We start from the raw sequence: 22916 nt of genomic DNA, 5'->3' as shown, positions 1-22916 counted from the left end.
GCAGGAGTCATCCTTGCCTCCCCATTGCCCTATGCCAGGCACTGCAGGGCACCTCACAGGTGTGTGTACAAGCAGTGTAACCCAGGGCTGGTAGCAACTTCTTGGCCTGTCTTTGAATGCTCATAAAATTGGACCCGTCATCACTTCACAAGGGTTTGGGGGCATAATTAATGTTGATGAAGCCCTTTGAAACGCTTAGGTGGAGTTATATTACACTATTGCTAATCGTGTCTGTCTGTAACTGGTTATTACATGTGGACATTCATATGTTATGGAAATGGCTTTTAAAAGAAACCTCAGCCATCTGTGTCCTTAGTGGAAATGTGGCACTGATAAGGTTATTTTTTTTTCCTAATTGACTGTGCCACCTTTGAAGGACACTTCATAGAACACAATGGAGACAGTCTGGAGGAGTAATTATCATCAAGAGGCTGGAAGTCAGGCTTAGATACTAAAAACAGGACTCATAGTAACACCCATCTCAGCGTTGTTTGTGGCCCTAAGAGGAGGGTGCACAGAAAGGGCTTAGCCCACCATCAGTGTGCTCCATTGATATGTGCTCCATCAATACCAGCCTTTATTATCATAGTAACTATCGGGGATCAGAAAACCATACCTGAAAAAGCCTCAGAAGCAAAAGTTCCTTTCTGACCTTTTCTTGCTCTCCTTTCTCTGGCCCCCCTTCTCCACCAGGCTAGCCATAGAAACTACAATCCCTCTTCCCCAAGGCAGGTCATAGAAACCAGAACCCCTGCAGGCACTGAGGTGGCTCATGCTTGTAATCCCAGAACTTTGGAAGGCCAGGCAGCCTTTGAGCCCGGGAGTTCAAGACCAGCCTGGGCAACATGGTGAAACACCGTCTCTACTAAAAATACAAAAATTAGCTGGGTGTAATGGCATGCACCTGTAGTCCCAGCTACTCAGGAGGCTGAGGTGGGAGTATGGCTTGATCCCCAGAGATGGAGGTTGCAGTGAGCTAAGATCACGTCACTGCATTCCAGCCTCATTCCAGCCTGGGTGACTGAGCGAGACCCTGTCTCAAAAAGAAAGAAAGAAATAGAGAGAGAGAGAGAGAGAGAGACCAGAACCTCCTTTCCCCAAAGCCAGTTATAAGACCTAAAATATTACTCTAATTTTCTTCCACTTTTCTTTGTAAAAATTGGCCATAAGGAAATTATCAGACCTACTTTGTTTGATCATAGGTCAGAAGACCCCCTATTCCAGAGAGGGTCCTGACTCATATAAGGAAGGAATGCTACCCAGAGAGGCCAAGAAGAATCTCAACATCAGACCTGGCTGGGTTCCCCACTCAGTCTATCAGCAGTAGATCAGGCCCGTTTGTGCAATCATATTTCTACACAGTCGTCCATACTTTGTTGAACCTAAGCCTAAAAATGACAGTTTCTCCTGTGTCTTTGGGTCTTCTCTCTGAAGGCTCCCATGTCACATAAAATGGTGATCAAATAAATTTGTATGCCTTTTCTCCTATTAATCTGCCTTTCATCAGTTGATTTTCAGCGAACCTTCCGAGGGCATTGGGGAAGTCTTCCCTTGGCCCATACATAACCTTTTAGCCTCCAATGTTTTTGCTGCCTAGATGGGTTCCTCCTTGTGAGGTTTATAGTTTTCACTTCTGGGTCCCACCCTTCCCTGCCCCACTCCCTGACTTGTCTCTGTGGCCACAGTGGCCTCCCTCTGCCCTTCTGCAGCTCTGCACTTTCGTGGTAGTGAGTTAACACATTCTCAGGCTAGTCTGTGAAGACAGACTAAATCCTCGTGGATTTAGTCAACCACTCATCTGAGGCCATCTCCTCTTGGTCTCTTGTGGTAAAAATAAAATAGCAGCTACCAGTTATAGGTGGAACCATATGAAACTACCACCTTTATGCATCAAAAATGGTTGAATATTGGCCGGGCGTGATGGCTCACGCCAGTAATCCCAGCACTTTGGGAGGCCGAGGCGGGCAGATCACCTGAGGTCAGGAGTTTGAGACCAGCCTGGCCAACAATAGAGAAACCCCGTCTCTACTAAAAATGCAAAAAAATTAGCTGGGCATGGTGGCACATGCCTGTAGTCCCAGCCACTCAGGAGGCTGAGGCAGGAGAATGGATTGAACCATTTCTGGCAAATTTAAACATTGGTATTTTTTATTGTATTGAGTGCTGTTAGATACTCTTAACTGAAGCCCTTGGTCTAAAGACCATTCAGTACCCACTATCAGCCTTCTGAAAATATATAAGCTGTTCTTTAAGTGTTGAAAATTTTACATCATTCCTTTTTCTCCTTGAATTTGTATTTCCATTCTATTTCCCTCACAGAATTTTATTCCAAAATTGTGTATTTTAATACTTGAAAGTTTGGTGGACTCCTCTCATACTTCCATTAAAAGGAAAACTTTGGACAAATGAAATTTAACAGAGTTATTTGAGCAAAGAATGACTCATGAAATGGGCAGGCACTCAGAACCAGAAGAGGTTCAGAGAGCTCCGCTTTAGTGGCCTGAGCAGCACACTTTTATAGGTTGAATGCAGAAGCAAAGCAAAGAAATGGCTTGATTGGCTACAGACAGGACAGGTGCTTGCTTTATTTCGGTCTGATTGGAGGAAAGTCCCCAGTTAGAGGTTAGTTGATGCTTTGATTGGTTATGCTTAAGTTTCATTTTACTGGTTACATTGCAAATCAGTTTGCTTACATAGGAACCCAAGGCCCTACAGCTGTCTCAGCCTGATGGCCTCCCAGTGAAAATTTTTTCATACTTCTCTATAAGAAAAGATGTAGAATAGGTAATCAAATTTCATTTATTAAAATTTCCTTGGATATGAGGTTCAGAAGAGTTTTTTTATTGATATGATTGACTGAAAGCTGTTAATGCAGTATAAAGTTTTACAATGATTATTAAGCAAAAAAGCAATGTGTTAGAAACAAATAGCTGAATGAGAAGAATGAGGCTTTCTTTAAAAATTAATTTCTGTATTCAAGATAAATATTACTGATTGCTAGAATGAGGTAGAGTTTAGCATCAATTCTATTGCAAGTTTTGTTTCCCAAAGCTAAAGTGCTAAGAACTTTATTCACATTAGTATAAGTACCTGGAATGGAAGGAGTGTTGGTATAGCAGTATCACTAAATTCTTTTTTTTTTTTTTTTTTTTTTTTTTTTTTTTTTCTGTTTTTTTGAGACAGAGTCTCACTCTTGTTGCCCAGGCTGGAGTGCAGGAGTGCAATGGCATGATCTCTGCTCATTGCAGCCTCCACCTCCCAGGTTCAAGTGATTCTCCTGCCTCAGCCTCCAAGTAGCTAGGATTACAGGTGCCAGCCACCACACCTGGCTAATTTTTGTATTTTTGGTAGAGATGGGGTTTCACCATGTTGGCCAGGCTGGTCCTGAACTCCTGACCTCAAGTGATCCACCCGCCTCGGCCTCCCAAAGTGCTGGGATTACAGGCATGAGCCACCGTGCTCGGCTCCAGTATCACTAAATTCTTTAAACTCCTTCCAAGTTACATGCTAAAAGTCACATCATGATAAACTGTTTTCATGAGCTAACGATATGATTAGAGCCACCTTCATTTTTGTTCAAAGCAAAGTACTGGACACTCCTAATTTACAACAACACGATTTGTTTTGCTTTCACAATTTCTGTGAAGTTTACCAAAAGGGCATTGTCGATTATGCCTGTAACTTCGTTCACCTAAAGACACCTTGTGTTAACCTGATTTTTCTAGAAAGGGTCAGGGATATTGAAATATTATTTTTACTATTCCTTTGCTTATGCTGTACTTTAATGCACATATATTTTTACATTTATTATGTAGTATAATGTATAAGTATTTGCACATATATTTCAAGTATAAATGATTTTATTTTATAACAAGCTTTGAATATATTTTTGTCAAAGCTTAGAGCAGGAAATTTAGCTCATTCAATCTGTGTAACAGATCTGGAATATAACCTAATTAACAAAGCTAGTCCTTGTTGTCCAAACATCAGTCAAACCAGACTCTGGCTTAGGAATATTCCAACAAGGGCCAGACTGTCCCATTCCAGTGTCATGCCCTAACAGGAATATGGATGACAGAGGGAAGAAAAGTCATTCTTGGGATGAGTGTTACAGCATCTTGATTATCACTAAAAAAACGTGGGAAACAAAATTTCAGAATTCCCCTTGATTTCCTGGTGGTTTTACAACTTGGCAATGTACCAGAGTAAGATTCTAAGGTAAATGAAGGACAAGCCTTTCTTTGATCAAAAGGGAGAAAACTGCTGTAAAAGGTGAAATGAGAAAGCGGAACATACGAAAAGCTGGCAAAGAACATGGAAGGACATGAAGATAGGTGATCAAGTCCCTTAAGACTGTCAGTATCACCTTGTGGAAGAAAATCTCTGGCCCCAGTCCAAAGAAGATGGCCTTCTAGTCCTTGCAACCCTGATTTCTATTTTATTTATTTTTTATTTTATGACCTCCAAGTGTTCAAGTGAAATGATTTCTCTTTTAGAAACATAGTCCTAATAACGTCACTCAGAGCCTCCCTGTCATCTCCATAGCCAGGTCCAATGTCTTGGAGCAGGGCTTCTCTGGTTTCTTTTTTTTTTTTTTTTTTTTTGGATCAGTGATAATAACTCAATCCTCTATTTGACAAAGAAGAGGGAGAAGGAAGAGGAAGAAAAAGAAAGTGGGATAAAGGATCAGAAAGGGAGGAAAATAGAAAAAATTAGAGTATGACTCCAGGGTAGACCTGTTTTGTTGTCACTGAGTTGGTTGGTTGGTTTGTCTGTTGTATTCTTCATGTTTCGCCAAGTTGGCCAGACTGGTCTCGAACTCCTAGCCCGAAGTGATCAACCCGCCTCGCCCCCCAGAGTGTCGGGACCACAGGCGTGAGCCACCACGTCCAGCCCCCACATTGCTTCTGGCCTCCGTGGTAGACCTCCCAGACGGAGCGGCCAGGCAGAGGAGCTCCTCACTTCTACCCAGACACGGGGCGGCCGGGCAGAGGAGCTCCTCACTTCCCAGACGGGGCGGCCAGGCAGAGACGCTCCTCACTTCTTCCCAGACGATAGGTGGCCGGGCAGAGGCGCTCCTCACTTCCCAGACAATGGGTGGCCGGGCAGAGGCGCTCCTCACTTCTTCCCGGACGGGGCGGCCGGGCAGAGGCGCTCCTCACTTCCCAGACGGGGCGGCCAGGCAGAGGCGCTCCTCACTTCCCAGACGATGGGTGGCCGGGCAGAGGCACTCCTCACTTCCCAGATGGGGCAGCCGCGCAGAGGCACTCCTCACTTTCCAGACGATGGGTGGCCGGGCAGAGGCGCTCCTCACCTCCCAGACGATGGGTGGCCGGGCAGAGGCGCTCCTCACCTCCCAGACGATGGGTGGCCGGGCAGAGGCGCTCCTCACCTCCCAGACGATGGGTGGCCGGGCAGAGGCACTCCTCACCTCCCAGACGGGGCGGCCAGGCAGAGGCGCTCCTCACTTCTTCCCGGACGGGGCGGCCAGGCAGAGGCGCTCCTCACTTCTTCCCGACGGGGCAGCCGGGCAGAGGCGCTCCTCACTTCTTCCCGGACGGGGCGGCCGGGCACAGTCGCTCCTCACTTCTTCCCGGACGGGGCGGCCGGGCAGAGGCGCTCCTCACTTCTTCCCGGACGGGGCGGCCGGGCAGAGGCGCTCCTCACTTCTTCCCGGACGGGGCGGCCGGGCAGAGGCGCTCCTCACTTCTTCCCGGACGGGGCGGCCGGGCAGAGGCGCTCCTCACTTCTTCCCGGACGGGGCGCCCGGGCAGAGGCGCTCCTCACTTCTTCCCGGACGGGGCGGCCGGGCAGAGGCGCTCCTCACTTCTTCCCGGACGGGGCGGCCGGGCAGAGGCGCTGCTCACTTCCCAGACGATGGGTGGCCGGGCAGAGGCACTCCTCACTTCCCAGACGGGGCGGCCGGGCAGAGGCGCTCCTCACTTCTTCCCGGACGGGGCGCCCGGGCAGAGGCGCTCCTCATTTCTTCCCGGACGGGGTGGCCGGGCAGAGGCGCTCCTCACTTCCCAGACGATGGGTGGCCGGGCAGAGGCGCTCCTCACCTCCCAGATGGGGCGGCCGGGCAGAGGCGCTCCTCACTTCTTCCCGGACGGGGCGCCCGGGCAGAGGCGCTCCTCATTTCTTCCCGGACGGGGTGGCCGGGCAGAGGCGCTCCTCACTTCCCAGACGGGGCGGCCGGGCAGAGGCGCTCCTCACTTCCCAGACGGTGGGTGGCCGGGCAGAGGCGCTCCTCACTTCCCAGACGATGGGTGGCCGGGCAGAGGAGCTCCTCACCTCCCAGATGGGGCGGCCGGACAGAGGCGCTCCTCACTTCTTCCCGGATGGGGCGCCCGGGCAGAGGCGCTCCTCATTTCTTCCCGGACGGGGCGGCCGGGCAGAGGCACTCCTCACTTCCCAGACGGGGCGGCCGGGCAGAGGCGCTCCTCACTTCTTCCCGGACGGGGTGGCCGGGCAGAGGCGCTCCTCACTTCTTCCCGGACGGGGTGGCCGGGCAGAGGCGCTGCTCACTTCCCAGACGATGGGTGGCCGGGCAGAGGCGCTCCTCACTTCCCAGACAGGGTGGCCGGGCAGAGGCGCTCCTCACTTCCCAGACAGGGTGGCCGGGCAGAGGCGCTCCTCACTTCCCAGACGATGGGTGGCCGGGCAGAGGCGCTCCTCACTTCCCAGACGATGGGTGGCCGGGCAGAGGCGCTCCTCACTTCTTCCCGGATGGGGCGCCCGGGCAGAGGCGCTCCTCATTTCTTCCTGGACGGGGCGGCCGGGCAGAGGCGCTCCTCATTTCTTCCCGGACGGGGCGGCCGGGCAGAGGCGCTCCTCAGTTCTTCCCGGACGGGGTGGCCGGGCAGAGGCGCTCCTCACCTCCCAGACGATGGGAGGCCGGGCAGAGGCACTCCTCACTTCCCAGACGATGGGTGGCCGGGCAGAGGCGCTCCTCACTTCCCAGACGGGGCGGCCGGGCAGAGGCGCTCCTCACTTCCCAGACGGGGTGGCCGGGCAGAGGCGCTCCTCACTTCCCAGATGATGGGTGGCCGAGCAGAGGCGCTCCTCACTTCCCAGACGGGGCGTGGCCGGGCAGAGGCGCTCCTCACTTCCCAGACGGTGGGTGGCCGGGCAGAGGCGCTCCTCACTTCCCAGATGGTGGGTGGCCGGGCAGAGGCGCTCCTCACTTCCCAGACGGTGGGTGGCCGGGCAGAGGCGCTCCTCACTTCCCAGACGGTGGGTGGCCGGGCAGAGGCGCTCCTCACTTCCCAGACGGTGGGTGGCCGGGCAGAGGCGCTCCTCACTTCTTCCCGGATGGGGCGGCCGGGTAGAGGCGCTCCTCACTTCTTCCCGGATGGGGCGCCTGGGCAGAGGCGCTCCTCATTTCTTCCTGGACGGGGCGGCCGGGCAGAGGCGCTCCTCATTTCTTCCTGGACGGGGCGGCCGGGCAGAGGCGCTCCTCACTTCCCAGACGGGGCGGCCGGGCAGAGGCGCTCCTCACTTCTTCCCGGACGGGGCGGCCGGGCAGAGGCGCTCCTCACTTCTTCCCGGACGGGGCGGCCGGGCAGAGGCGCTCCTCACTTCTTCCCGGACGGGGCGGCCGGGCAGAGGCGCTCCTCACTTCTTCCCGGACGAGGCGGCCGGGCAGAGGCGCTCCTCATTTCTTCCCGGACGGGGCGGCCGGGCAGAGGCGCTCCTCACTTCTTCCCGGACGGGGCGGCCGGGCAGAGGCGCTCCTCACCTCCCAGACGATGGGAGGCCGGGCAGAGGCGCTCCTCACTTCCCAGACGATGGGTGGCCGGGCAGAGGCGCTCCTCACTTCCCAGACGGGGCGGCCGGGCAGAGGCGCTCCTCACTTCCCAGACGGGGTGGCCGGGCAGAGGCGCTCCTCACTTCCCAGACGGGGCGGCCGGGCAGAGGCGTTCCTCACTTCCCAGACGGGGCGGCCGGGCAGAGGCGCTCCTCACTTCCCAGACGGGGCGGCCGGGCAGAGGCGCTCCTCACTTCCCAGACGATGGGTGGCCGGGCAGAGGCGCTCCTCACTTCCCAGACGGTGGGTGGCCGGGCAGAGGCGCTCCTCACTTCCCAGACGGTGGGTGGCCGGGCAGAGGCGCTCCTCACTTCCCAGACGGTGGGTGGCCGGGCAGAGGCGCTCCTCACTTCCCAGACGGTGGGTGGCCGGGCAGAGGCGCTCCTCACTTCCCAGACGGGGCGGCCGGGCAGAGGCGCTCCTCACTTCCCAGACGGGGCGGCCGGGCAGAGGCGCTCCCCACCTCCCAGATGGGGCGGCGGCCGGGCAGGGGCTGCAATCCCAGCACCCTGGTAGGCCAAGGCAGGCGGCTGGGGGGCAGAGGCTGCCGCGAGGCCAGACCACGCCACCGCACTCCAGCCCGGGCAACACCGAGCACTGGGTGAGCGAGACTCCGTCTGTAGTCCCAGGACCTCGGGAGGCTGAGGCGGGCAGAGCACTCGGCGTCAGGAGCTGGCGACCAGCGTGGCCAAGATGGCGAACGTGTGCCTTTGAAATAGATGGAGACCTTCTTCAAAATCAGGGGGTTGCATTTCCAGTTCACTGGTTCCTTGGCTATGCCATCAGGAGGAGCCCTTGGTCTGTCCCCTACACAGATTTGAGCCATAACTGCAGTCTTCTCTGGTTTCTTTCCATCTTCCCTGGACCCCTTTTAAAACTGAATTAAAGGGGGTTCCCTTTAATCAGTTCCCCGATCCCATTTTTCCCTGAGTCTTTTCCTCTTACACCAGCCATCTTTTTCTTCCTCAAAAGTACTTGCTCGTTCCCACCCCAGGATCTTCCTACGCGTTATGGAACAGCTTTCTCCACCCCACCCCCACCACTCCAGGTCTTCAGGCCTCCCTTCAGAAATCATTCTTCAGAGGTGTCTTCCTTGACCACCCCACAACACACACACTAGATCAGGTCCCTGTCATGTAGAGTACCCTGTGCCTCTCCTGTGTAGCCCTAACCACAATGTGATTACATAGTCAGTTCAATGTATGTTATGTGAGGACAAGGACAGGGCATGGCACAAGCTAGGCACTGAAGGAACAAATGACTGGAGGGCCATTCCTCCCTTCTCTGTACGTCTTGTGCCCATCTCTAATAGATTTTTTTTTTTTTTTTTTTTTTGAGATGGAGTTTCGCTCTTGTTGCCCAGGCTGGAGTGCAAAGTCATGATCTCGGCTCACTGCAATCTCCGCCTCCCGGGTTCAAGCGATTCTCCTGCCTCAGCCTCCCGAGTAGCTGGGATTACAGGCATGCGCCACCATGCCCAGCTAATTTTGTATTTTTAGTAGAGACAGGGTTTCTCCATGTTGGTCAGACTGGTCTCGAACTCCCAGCCTCAGGTGATCTGCCTGCCTCAACCTCCCAAAGTGCTGGGATTACAGGCGTGAGCCACCGCACCCGGCCAGATTGTAATATTTTAAGTGTCTGTATTCTGCACTAGCCTGGGAGTCACCGGGTGAAGAACCAATTCCCCAGCTCCTAATAATAGCTACTATTTATTCAATACCTACCCTGTTCCAGGCCTGTTATAGAGCTTTATATATTGTATAGTTTGACGTAATAATTGTGAGCATGGGCTCTGGTGTCAGACTACCTGGGTTCCCATCCTTCTTCAGCCACTTACTAGCTATCTCTTATCCTCTGTGCCTCAGCTTCCTCACTGTAAAATTAGATGATAATAGTACCTGCCTTAAAAGGTTGTTATGAGGATTAAATGAGTTAATATGTTTGAAGTACTTAGAGTAATACTTGGCACATAGTAAGTGCTTGATAAATGTTAGTTTATGATTATCATTGTTGTCATCATTTCTAATCTTTACAACAAGGCTAGTCTGTCAGTTTCCAAAGGCTGAGCTCTCTAGTAAACCTGATCACCTCCCACTGTCATGTGCCTAACACGTAGGAGGTTCTCATGATGCCCTATTGTTGAATGATGGATGACTCTAACTATGATAGCTAATATTTATTGAAGGCTCTGAGAAGCCCCATAGTAAAGAAATCTGTATCCGTAAACCCTCTGACTTGTGCTAGGAATCGTGCTTTGTTACTTCCTTGGGTTTATCTTGTTTCATTCTTGCAACTGCCATGAGGAGTAAGTACCCTTAATAACTCCATTTTACAGTTGAGGAAGCAAATGCCCAAAGATATGTCCAAGTCACAGTGTCATGAAGGACAGAGGCTGGATTCAAGGTGAGGTCTGCCTGACTCTAGAACCTACCTCTGAATAACCACACTCCACACACTTATTGTGCTGGAGCAGTTAGGATTACGACGTCCTCTTAGTTTCCACAAAACACTGTACGTTGTAGGTTGCCTTCTGCAGTCCTCTTCAGGCCACAAATGTTGGTTGAGGGGGTTGGGTATGCTCTGCCTCAGGCCGGGTGCCATATGAAGGTTGGAGGAGGAGGCCGGGCATGTAAAAAACACTCAGGCTGGAAGTCTGAGAGCCTGAATTTTAGCTATAGTCCTTCCATACTTCCTTTGCCACATAATATTAAGCCAAGTAGTTCAGGTCTTGTGCCCAGAGTAAATTCCTCCTTTGACATTCTACCTTTTTCTCAGCACTCTTTCAATTATTGCCATTTATTTGTGCTTAGATTAAGTCATTTATTCAGGAAACATAAACTGAGTTCCTTCTATTGATTGGGAAGGAAAAGAGAGACGTGGAGGCTCCAATTAGATATAATTTCTAAATGAAAGGAAGGTAGAATTCTGTCTACCCATATCAGATGATTAAGTTTTAAAAGGAATTAAGAAACCTGTGACAATAATAGCATAAAGGGTGGGGGAGAAAGATGGAACTATATAGGAGCAAAGTTTTGTATAACACTAAAATTAAGTTGCTATTAATCTAAACTAGATTGTTATAAATTAAGGTGTTAATTATCCTCAGCACACCCATTAAGAAAATAACTCTAAATGTACAGTAAAATAAATGACAAGGGAATTGAAATGGTACACTAGAAAACATATCTATTTACCACAAAAGAGGGCAGTAATGGAGGAATTGAGGAACAAAAAGAGACTATAGAAAACAAATGGCAAAATGACAGAAGTCCTTTCTTATTACTAATTATTATTAAATGTAAGTGGATTAAACTCTCCAAATAAAAGGCAGAGATTGGCAGAATATATATTTTAAAACATTCAAGTATGTGCTATCTACAAAAGATTCCCTTTAAATTCAAAGACACAAATAGATTGAAGGTAAAAAAGAAAAAGATATTTCATGTAAACGATAACCAAAGGAGAGCTGGAGTAGCTATACTAATATTAAACAAAATAGACTTGAAGATAAAATTGTTACAGGTACCAAGAAGGACATTAGATTATGATGAAGGGGTAAATTCATCAAGAAGATGTAACAATTGTAAAATAAATGCACCTACACAGTCCCAAAATACATGAAGCAAAAACTGACAGAATCAAAGGAAGAAATAGACGATAATAGCCAGACTAGAATAGCGAATACCCCACTTTTACTAATGGGATAGAACAATTAGAAGATCAGCAAGGAAATAGAAGACTTGAACAACACTGTAAAGCAACAAGACCTGACAGAAATCTATAGAATATTCCACTCAACAAAAGCAAAATACAAATTCTTCTTAAGTGCACATGAACATTTTCTGGGATAGAGCACATATTAGGACAGAAAACAAGTCTCATTATTTAAAAGATTGAAATTATACAAAGTATGTTTTCTGATCACAATGGAATGAAATTAAAAATCACAAAAGGAAATTCACAAAAACAAAGTGGGAAATTAACAAATATGTATAAATTTAACAACACGCTCCTAAATAACCAACAAGTCAATGAAAAGAATCACAAGGGAAATTATAGGAACTACTTTGAGACAAGCTGATCCTAAAATCCATATGGAAGTCCAGGGGACCCAAAATAGCCAAAACAATCTTGGAGGAAGAAGAACAGTGTTGAGGAACTCACACTTCTGATTTCAAAACTTACTACAAAACTGCAGTAGTCAAGACAATATGGTACTGGCATAAAGACAGACAAATAAATCAATGGGATAGAATTCAGAGTCCAGAAATTAACCCATACATCTATGGTCAATTGATTTCGACAAAGATGCTAAGACCATTCAATGGAGAAAGAATAGTCTTTTCAACAAATAGTGCAGGGATAACTGGATAGCCATATGTAAAAGAGTGAATGAAATTGGATTCCCACCTCACACCATCCATAAAAATTAACTCAAAGTGGATCAGAGAGCTAAATGTAAGAGCTAAAACTGTAAAATTCTTAGAAGAAAATAAAGGTGTTATTTTAGATCAGGCAACAGTTTTTGTCTCTTTTATTCAGTTCCTTCATTAGTGTCTTCTTTTGTGTTAAATAGATATATTTTGTAGTGTACCATTTTAATTCCCTGGTCATTTCTTCCACTATATATTTTAAGTTATCTTCTTAGTGATTGTGCTGAGGATAACAACACCTTAACTTATAACAGTCTAGTTCAGATTAACACCAACTTAATTTTAGTAGTACGTGAAAGGTCGTATCTATATAGCTCCATCCCTCTCCCCCACCCACGATGCTATTATGGTCACAAAATATGACACCAAAAGCATAAACAAAAAATATGACACCAAAAGCATAAACACCAAAAGCATAAACACCAAAAGCATAAACAACAAAAGAAAAACATAAAGTCTATCTAATAGATAGATTAGACTTCATCAAAATTTAAAACTTTTCGGCATCAAAGGTAGAAGTCCAGCCTCTCCGTGTGGTCTCTGTTGACACCATGGGGAGGAGGACAACTTGCCGCTGGCTCCCTGCTTAGCCTTCCCTGATAGTCCCAACAAGGGAGTTGAGGGGCTGACTCAGTTCATTTGGGCTGCTGTAACAAAATACCATAACTGAGTAGCTTATAACAACAGAAATGTATTTCTCACAGTTCTGAAAGCTGGGAAGTCCAAGATCAAGGCCCCAGCAGATTGGGTGTCTGGTGAGGACCCGCCACCTCAGACGGCACTTCCTCTCTCTGTCCCCACGTGATGGAAGGGGCAAGCGGCCTCTCTTGGGCCTCTTTTATAAGATCCCATTCACGAGGGCTCCACCCGCATGACCTAGTCACTTCCCAAAGGCACCACCTCCTAATACCATCCCCTTAGGGGTTAGGACTTCAACATATAAACTTAGGGGGTAGCGGGCACAAACATTCAGACGTACAGGTGCCTTGTTCTCTGTGATGTTTGGAATAGTGAGGTTATTGTCTAAAAGTGTTTTTCTTGCCAAGCTTCCCATCAACTTGTCCTTTGGTAGTGAGAGGAGGCTTTTCTTGGGGCTTTTTTTTTTAACCCTGCTCCACCTCTGTTGGTATTTCCAGAGTGCTGGCTTCTTCACCTACAAGTTTGGGATGTATGAGGCAAAAAGAATACAGAATACCCAAGGAGCTCATCAATATGCCATTCCTGGGGTCCCGACTTTTCTAGCTTCTCTGCCTTCTTCTGTCTGCATTCAGAATTGTTTTATGTTTGTCTTTTTTTTTTTTTTTTTTGAGACGGAGTTTCACTCATGTCACCCAGGCTGGAGTACAATGGCGCAATCTCGGCTCTCTGCAACCTCCGCCTCCTGGGTTCAAGTGATTCTCCTGCCTCAGCCTCCTGAGTAGCTGGGATTATAGGCGCCCACCACCATGCCCAGATAATTTTTGGGTTGTTTATTTTTTTTAGTAGAGATGGAGTTTCACAGTGTTGGCCAGACTGGTCTCGAACTTCTGACCTCAGGTGATTCACCCGCCTTGGCCTCCCAAAGTGCTGGGATTACAGGTGTGAGCCACTGTGCCTGGCCTTTTGTTTGCCTTATATGTGATGACCAGGGTTTTAGTTGTACGTAGCAGGAAGAAGAGGGAAAAGTACATCTACTCCATCTTCCCAGAAGCAGATGTTCTATAATTGACTTTTTAAATGGAAAGTTATAAAATAATTTTTTGTATGCAAGGAGCATTAAAATTTTGAAACTGGCTGGGCGCGGTGGCTCACGCCTGTAATCCCAGCACTTTGGGAGGCCAAAGCGGTCAGATCACGAGGTCAGGAGATCGAGACCATCCTGGATAACACGGTGAAACCCACGTCTCTACTAAAAATACAAAAAAATAGCCAGGCGTGGTGGCGGGCGCCTGTAGTCCCAGCTACTCGGGAGGCTGAGGCAGGAGAATGGCGTGAACCCAGGAGGTGGAGTTTACAGTGAGCCGAGATCGCGCCACTGCACTCCAGCCTGGGCGACAGAGTGAGACTCCATCTCAAAATATGTATATCTAAGATTCATTATATTTGTAAATATAATTAGCTATTTATAATAATTAGTTCTGTGGTAAGGTTTTATTTCAAAAAACTAAATTTGAATAGCATATTTCTTTTTACAAAATAAAAGCAGATTGCCTTCTTTTTTCTTTTTTTTATTATTATACTTTAAGTTTTAGGGTACATGTGCACAATGTGCAGGTTTGTTACATATGTATCCATGTGCCATGTTGGTGTGCTGCACCCATTAACTTGTCATTTAGCATTAGGTATATCTCCTAATGCTGTCCCTCCCCACTCCCCCACCCCAGCAGATTGCCTTTTTTGTCCACCAAAGCAATGCCTCTAAGAAGGGGGAAGAAAAAACCTCACTCATGTTTATGAGAAGTTGGGCTAATAATAGTGTCCCAAAATGCTTTCCACAAAGTGTTGATTCTGTTGAGCTTTTTAGTTGCAAGTAACAGAAACAAGTTCTTAAGCAAAATTGGGCTGTTCCTGGCTTCAGGAAGGTCTGGAACCCGGAGGTCTGGGACCAGGATAGCTCCAGGGTCCCGAGGAGAAGCAGCTAATGATTTGCTCAGGCCTCACCTTGGGCTGAAGGGAGCCAACCTTTCTTCAGCCTTTGTGTTTCTCAGTCCAAGATCTGGATCCCAGAGAAAGAGATTCTGGCCTGCCTGGCCTGGGTCACACTTGGGCCATGATGTCTAGGGAGGATGGAGCACTGGGAATGACAGTTCCAATAAGACTGTGTCCAATGGGGAGGGGGCGGAGTAAAGTTCTCCCCAGCAAAATCAGGGTGCCGTTTATCAGAAGAAAAGGAAAGGATTAAAATGTTAGTCAAGTGAGAGTCATAGATGTTTAGTCCAGATGCTGATGGCTGGATTCCAAGTTAAGAGTTCTAGAGCCAAATAAGTTTGAGAACCTGAGTTAGACAAGGAGAAACTCTTCTGAGAGCCTCTAACATGCTGTGGGGGCCTCCCAGCAGTGGGTAGAGGATGCGTTGCCTTTAACTACATGGTGCTTTTCTTGCCTTAGCACCCCGTTAGCATCTCTGGGAACTCAGCTGGGGAAACCCTGGCTGGGCAGGTCTCCAGCGAGTCTTTTAGCTCTGAGATCCTGTGATCCTACAGGAAGGACGTGTTCTGCCCACAGGTGGTTTTATTCCATCTTGCTGCTCATCAGGTGAGTCAGAATCAGTTCCCAGCTCTGACCTTTTCCAGGTGGGGGACACATCTCAGGTGTGGTGAGGTCGTGGCAGAGCTGGGACTAGACTGGGGTCCCCTGGCTCCACATCTTTCCCTTCTGTGGCAGCGCTGAGCCTTGTTGGGAGAGAAGTTAAGGACAGCTGTCCATGGTGATTTCAGTTGGTGGGACTCCCTCTCAGTCCTCCTGCCCTCTCCCGTCCCTGGCCAACTGCCCCTTCTCAGGGAAGACCTGCCCTCAGCTCTCTAAGCCCCGCGATCTAGGAGGGAAGGAGGGAGGGTTGACTTCACTATTACTGCTGACTCTGTCCTGAGGGGGAAGCCTCGGCCAGCTCTGGCCACTGCGGGGCAGCTTGCTAATTATCTGTCTTTCCAGATGGACTGAACATATGACAGTGAGGACTGTTTGTCTTGTAAACTGCCGATTCCCTAGGGCCTGTCCCACGCCTTAAAGAATGGGCAGGATTTCGCCAGGGAGGGGAACCAGATGGGGTTGGGAGAACATGCTGGGAAGGAGGATGCAGCATTGGCCAGCATAGAGCATTCCTTGGTGTTCAGTGGTGGAATACGGATGGAGGGTGTGTTGGGGACTCGCTATAGCGTGGTTTAAATGCTAGTACACTTTGACCCAGCAATTCCACTTATAGGAATTTGCCCCAAGGGACTAATCCAGACAAACGCACAAAAATGTGTGCACTAGGCTATTCAATCACAGCATTGATTTTTAAAAAGGAAACATAATAGATATGGGGGACTCCAAAACGGGGAGGGGTTGGGGTGGGGGTGAGAGTTGAAAAATTACTGATTGGGTACTGTGTTCACTTATTTGGGTGAAGGGTTCACTAGAAACCCAAACCTCAGCATTACACAATTTACCCATGTAACACACCTGCCCATTTACCCCGACTCTAAAATAAAGTTAAATGAAAAATTAATAATAAAGGAAACAGCCTAAATATCCAGTAATAGCAAAGTAATGATATAAAATATGGCACATCCAAAAATAATGAGTTATTTGACATTTAATAAAAATGACAAATTAGGTATGCCTGACAGGGAAATGTGTTCGCAATATGTTAAGTAAAAAAACAGATTATGAAACAGATGGTAATCTTATTTTTATAAAGTAAATTAACATTTCCATTGATATGTAAATTTATGGACAGAAAAATGTTTGCAGGAATAAGAACCAAAATGTTTACAGTCATTATCTCTGGGTTATAGAATTAAAAGTGACTTTTCTATTATGGTGGTGTTATTGTTATTTTTATTTTTCATTTTTTTCTCATGCTACCTTGTCTAAGATATTATTATTTTTGTCTATATATATTTCCTCTTTAGTCTACAATGAATATATGTTTGGTAATCATTTCATAAAGTAAAAAATTCCATGCCAGGTAGTCTGAACCTAACTCATAGGTGATGTAAATTAACTTTTTATAAATTGAGTAATTGAAAATGCCCTAAGCAAGTGAGCCAGTTAAAAGAGTTTCATTGAAACCCTCTGGGAAATTGAAGACACTATTGACAAGACAGCAAAAAGTATTCTCTGGCCTGTATTTCTCTTGTAAATTCTGATTTTGGAATGTTGCTTTTCCACACAAGATGGTGGCAAGTTAATACTTTAAAGGGAATAGCATAGCAGGTTTAGACCTTGTCAGGTTAGTGTGATCGGGCCACCAAAGTATCCAGGGCAGCGTTTTATAAACCAGCAAAGCAGCCAGATTAACCTTGAGTAGTAAAATTCCACTTGTGGGTCTGGAGTGTGGCTTTGTCACGGATATTGTTTTTCTGGTTTTGTTTTGGGGCAGCAAATGGTTGAGTGTCAGAAGTGTCCTGGGGTCCCCTGGCTTGTGCCCAAATCATGTCCGCTCCTGTGAACTTTCCTTACAGGAAAACCTGATCGGCGCCCTCTTGGCGATCTTCGGGCACCTCGTGGTCAGCATTGCACTTAACCTCCAGGTAAGTTTCAGTTACCAGCACTGTCTCGGGGCAGAGACACAGCAGACAAGTCAGGGTGTCTTATCGAAGTCCAGCTGCCTCCTCTCTGCAGGGCCTTGCCTACTGCATCCCTGGGCTGCACCTGGGACAATACCTTGTGGGCCGTTCCAGGATTTCTCTTGATTCAGTGGCCCCACTCCATCCCGCCCTCGCCCTCCTAGCCAGGTCCTCACTGTTTCTCCTTGGGCTTTGCAGTGACCTCCTGCTAGCTTCCCTGGCTCTGGTCTCATCCTCTCCTCTTTGCCTTGCCACAAAGCTGCTGGAATTACCATAGTTTTGTCAAATTCAACTCTAATTACAGCACCGTTCATTACTTAAAAGCCTCAGAGATGCCCTATACAGCTGCTGTGGACCCTCCTACTGACCTCCAAATCCCCTCAGCATGTCTGAGTTCACAAGCAGCTGTGGTGTGGAGCAAGTTGATAGCTAAGGAGCTTCTCATGGGGGCACCAGGGAGCTGGTGCTACTGGCACGCAGGCACAACTGGGGTGTGCACTGGGGAAGTGGGACGGTTAATGACCTTGGAGGCTGCCTTCTGCCAGCAGGGGTGGGAGGCAGGGAATAAATGCCCCAGGCTCATATCCTCTGCTAGGATGATTCTAAGGTGAGATTCACAGGGTTTTTCAGAGGGTCCCCTGTGAGACTGAGCCCTAGTTGCCCATTGGACTAATTCGCTCGTGAATGCACCTTTCATCTCTGTTCCCTGCCTCACTTTCCCCCTCCCTTACTCGTGCTCCCTGGAATCATCACATACAGACTACCTGCTCCCACGTTCTTGTCTCAGGGACTGCTTCTGGGAAACCCAAATAAGACTTGATACCTGCTAACAGGGTGAATCCCACAGCACACTGGCCAGCTTCACTCTGCCAGCCCTGCCCAGCTTCTGCCTGCAGTGAACTGCTCTCCCTCCCTGGAGCAGGCAGGAGACTGTGATCCCTGTGGGGACACGCTTGTGCCTTGTTCACCTGTACTCTATGCATCTCAGCTCTGGGATGTGTATGTTTCTGTGTGTCACTGAGACCACGTGGTCTCTTAGCTACTTGTCTGGTTCATTCTCTTCTTTCTCCAGGGCAGCATCTCTAGTTATTCATCCGCTTTTGGGCAGCCCACATCATGATCCTCCCCAAATGGCAGACTTGGCCCTCTAAGTCAACATGACTTTCTAGCCTGCTTTAGTTACTGCCTCAGTTTCTATGTCCCAGGTTCACATTTCCCCCAAAAAGAATATTGACCATGCTTGAGCCATGTATCCACCCCAGGGAGAGCAAGGCCCACTGATACCCACACAACTGCCCAGTGAGAGCTGCTGGCATGTAGACAGGAAGGAGTGTGCCGAACACTTGGGCATCCAAACGTGGGGAATCCTGGAAACTGCAGAGAGGGAGGAGGTCAACCCAAGGGCCAGGCCAAGTGGGATCCTTAGACTATGGCTCCCACCCTGAGACTGCATTGCCTGTGACATGCATTAGAAATGCCTGTTTTCAGGCTCACCCATACCTCTCTGAGACTGACTCAGGATGAGGCCCAGGTGGATATTTTGACAGAGCTTCCCAGGGGATTATAAGGATTCTCAGCCTGTTGGAGAGCTACCGTCCTAGAATTTAGATCTAGTATTTAGATCCCTACTGTCTTACTCTTCTCTGAGTCAGGACTCCACAAGAACCTGACAAGTCTTCCCAATTTATTTGCAAGTCGGGGGTAGATTTAGGGTACCTACATCACAGCATTGTTTTCCCCAAACATCTGAGCAAACTGCATTATTTCTCTGGTTTCTAGAAGTACTGCCACATCCGCCTGGCAGGCTCCAAGGATCCCCGGGCCTATTTCAAGACCAAGACATGGTGGCTGGGCCTGTTCCTGATGCTTCTGGGCGAGCTGGGTGTGTTCGCCTCCTACGCCTTCGCGCCGCTGTCACTCATTGTGCCCCTCAGCGCAGTCTCTGTGATAGGTAAGACCAGGGCTGCCCCACCCTCCCCTGGGGTGCTCCCAGCTGCGTGACCAGAGTGCCACCACCAGGATCAAAGGTGCCCATTGAACAAACCAGCTTTGGCTTGGATAATAATAGCCTAATACAAAGGGCTTCAGACACACGAGGCTCTGTAAGTGCTTACAGATATTAATTCTGCTAATCCTCCAGCAACATGTTGAGGGAGATGTTGTTGTTATCCCCATTTAACAGATGAGGAAACTGAGGCACGGGGTAATGAAATTACTTTCCCCAAATGACACAGCTAGTGAGTAACAGGGCTGGGATATGAACTCGGCTGTCTGGCTCCAGGATCTGTTTAAGATTCAGAAAGCTTATTAGAATTGCTTTTTATTTCTAAAAGAAGAAGGAAGATAAACCTTAACCCGTGCATCTTTTCACCATCAAGATACATTAAGCTTGTCACTGAGTGCAGTGGCTTGTACCTGTAATCCCAGCTACTTGGGAGGCTGAAGTGGGAGGATCACTTGAGGCCAGGAGTTTGAGACCAGCCTGGGCAACATGGAGAGACCCCATCTCTACAAAATGAAACAAACAAACAAAAAAGAAAAACAATTAGCTGGGCATGGTGGTATGCACCTGTGGTCCTAGCTACTTGGGAAACAGAAGCAGGAGGATCCCTTAAGTCCAGTGTTTGAGTGCTGCAGTGAGCTTTGATTACACAATTGCACTCCAGCCTGGGTGACAGAGGAAGACCCCATCTATTAAAAAAACAAATTAAGCTTTTGTAGGGTTTGGGGCCAGGCCAGGCTGGTCTCAAATTCTTGAGCTCAAACTATCTGCCTGCCTTTCCTCCCGAAGTGCTGGGACTACAATTGTAAGCCACCACACCCGGCCATTAACTTTCTCATCTGCCAGCTTTCTGTGATTTCCATAATCACTGAACCAGTGTTTCAGAACATTTGAACCAACTAAAAGACAAGGGAGCTTTAATGTTCATGAGAACACAAGCAAAACAGAATTAGAAAAAAAAATTTCTTCTTAAAGAAAAGATGTTAGTAGATTAGTGAACAATAGCTTTTTTGTGTGCATAGCAGCCAGGACAATGAACTTGCTTTGAAATATTTCTTTCCATTTTGCTGGCAAGCACTACTCTGCCCAGATGCTCTTCTCTGCTCTTAAAGGAGAAAGTCATATTTTGGGTCTTATTCCTCCTTCAGTTAAGAGGTTCTCTTCTATGCAAGGGATGGCAGATGCATGGTAACTATGTGCCCCTCCCTTCCTGTGCTCAAGGCAGACATCATTAATCAATCATGGCACTCCTTCCTAGAGAGCATAGATGAGACCTCAGAATTCTCAGTGCTTCCAGCAGTCACTACCAATCACCAGGAGTTGGCAAAGGAGCAGAAACCTATTTACTTTCCCTGATCCTGTTATAAGGCCCTGTTTTTCCTAACCAGGGTTGGTGAACTGGCAGCTTCCAAAGTGAATGAGGTCCTCAGACATGGTGTGTGTTTTTTCCCCACACAGTATTTTTTAAATGTATTTTGAATGTCTTTAGCTGAGGCAAGTAGTTTGCCAGAGTCTCAGCCTTTCCCTGTTGTCTTACTTCCAGACCATTTTCTATGTTGGTGTTGTGTTACTCCCCAGCCCCTGTATGTGATCATACCTGTAGCCTTATCACTCTGCCCACTGCAGATATCTCCAAAGGGCTCCCAAACCTTTTTCACAATGAGAAATAAGTGTCTAAGTGACTGGTGCTTTAAATATTAGTCTTCAAATTTTAGTAAGGTTCAAATAACCAAATTCTTTTTTTTTTTAAAGAGGCCAAGTTATAATGATAAAACTTCAGATATCAGTCACTGGAAATTAAGGGGCCCTAGAGCTTCTGAAGTCATCCAGTGAGGAGTAATATTAAAAATAATAATGATTATCACTTATTGGATATCTATGACTTAACCATCACTGCTCCAGGTACTTTTAGTAATAATACTAGCTTAGTTATTGAGATTGACTGTGTGCCAAATGACTTACATATATCATTGAATTACCCCTATCATTCAGAAAAGCAATTTTCAGTGGTGTGCTGGTAAACCACCTCTCAGAGAGACAAAGGAGAAGAAAAAGAAGAGGAGATGGAGGGATGGAGAAAAGGGATGGAAAAGTGGAAGGGAGAAAAGGAAGACCTGATTTGTAGTGCTTGCCAGTTTATATGGTGTAGACATTATTACTCCCACTATGGCTGATTTCAAGCTACGGATGGTTTTCTGAATATTTAACAAAATATTTAACATTCTATGAGCTGGTGCCAGCTGGATCTAACACCGTATTTCATAGACTAGAGAACTGAGACTCAGGTGAAGTGACATATCCAAGGACACACAGCCAGAAGAGGCAGCACTAGGGTAGTGAGTGATCCAGGTCTGTTCACAGTGACTGCCAGCCCTATCCTTTTGGGCAGTCCCAAGGGCGTTTGAGTACATCTGTGAACGTGCAAGAGCCAGGGAGAGGAAAGAGCCGGGAGACATGTCAGAGGTGGGTGTTACAGTGGAAGAAGTAAGAGCCCTGGCTTCCTGCAATCCTGGGTTCAAGTCTTGCCTTCCCCTACCACCTTCATGATCTCAAGCGGGCCCTTTCCCTCTCTAAGCTTCAGTGTCCCCATTTGTCAAATAGGAATAATGAGAGTACCCACCTCCAAGGGTGAACGTGCCAGAAATAACTTGTGTAAATCGCCTGTCACACAGCAGGCACTCGATGCTTCTGGCCTTGTAGGAAATCCTCAGGAAGGAGGCCTCCTCTCTGAACCTCCCTTTCCTAGATGGAATCACACAGGAACCAAGCTCTTGGCAGCATGAGTGACAGGTTAGGAAGTGCCAAGCTCCAATGCAAAGGAGCCACCCAGAGGGCATGGGTGAAGGGATGCCCTTTAACAGCAGCCTCAATTCCCTTTTCTTTGTGCTTCATTTTTCAGCTAGTGCCATCATAGGAATCATATTCATCAAGGAAAAGTGGAAACCAAAAGACTTTCTGAGTAAGTTCAGTGATTTGAACTATGTCCTTAATTTTATATGAAGGCTTTTTATTAATTGTAAAACTAGTTCACTCTCATTCAGAGGTTATCTGCCTCCTGCTCTCCTCTGTGGTTCTATGTTCTGCCCTCAACAGGCTCCTGAGAGCTGGATTTTTAAATCAGGGGTTCTCAAGCCTGGCCACACATCAGAATCATCGGTGAGGCTTTTAAAAATGGACTTTTATCCACCCCGTTGGATCAATTTTGAGCATCTATTATTGGGATTTTAGGATGCCTAAGAAAAGAAACCCTCTCTCCCTGACCGAGTTCTAAAGCAATGGGAGTCAAACACAGATGATCAGAAGTCATGCTTTACTCCTAATAAAAGCTAGATTAGAGCATTTTAGGTGAGCTAGATTAAAGCATCAAGCTGCTTAGGTGAGCAGCCAAGGGAATGTCATTGCACTCTCCCCACAGGACC

General features: G+C 47.8%; 1 protein-coding gene across 6 annotated transcripts in view; it reads left to right on the top strand.

Moving 5' to 3' along the window:
- Positions 1-22916, top strand: part of NIPAL3 (NIPA like domain containing 3) — a 61710-nt gene that overhangs the window by 11430 nt on the left and 27364 nt on the right. For all 6 annotated transcript variants that reach the window (XM_055260973.2, XM_055260972.2, XM_055260974.2 and 3 more), the window contains exons 2-4: positions 17391-17459; positions 19275-19446; positions 22397-22456. In XM_055260973.2, the coding sequence (XP_055116948.1) occupies positions 17391-17459; positions 19275-19446; positions 22397-22456 (301 nt within the window). The remainder of the gene's footprint in view (positions 1-17390; positions 17460-19274; positions 19447-22396; positions 22457-22916) is intronic.

This window comes from Symphalangus syndactylus, chromosome 22 (assembly GCF_028878055.3).
Source record: "Symphalangus syndactylus isolate Jambi chromosome 22, NHGRI_mSymSyn1-v2.1_pri, whole genome shotgun sequence".
NCBI lineage: Eukaryota > Metazoa > Chordata > Mammalia > Primates > Hylobatidae > Symphalangus > Symphalangus syndactylus.
This window is presented reverse-complemented; position numbering and strand designations above follow the sequence as displayed.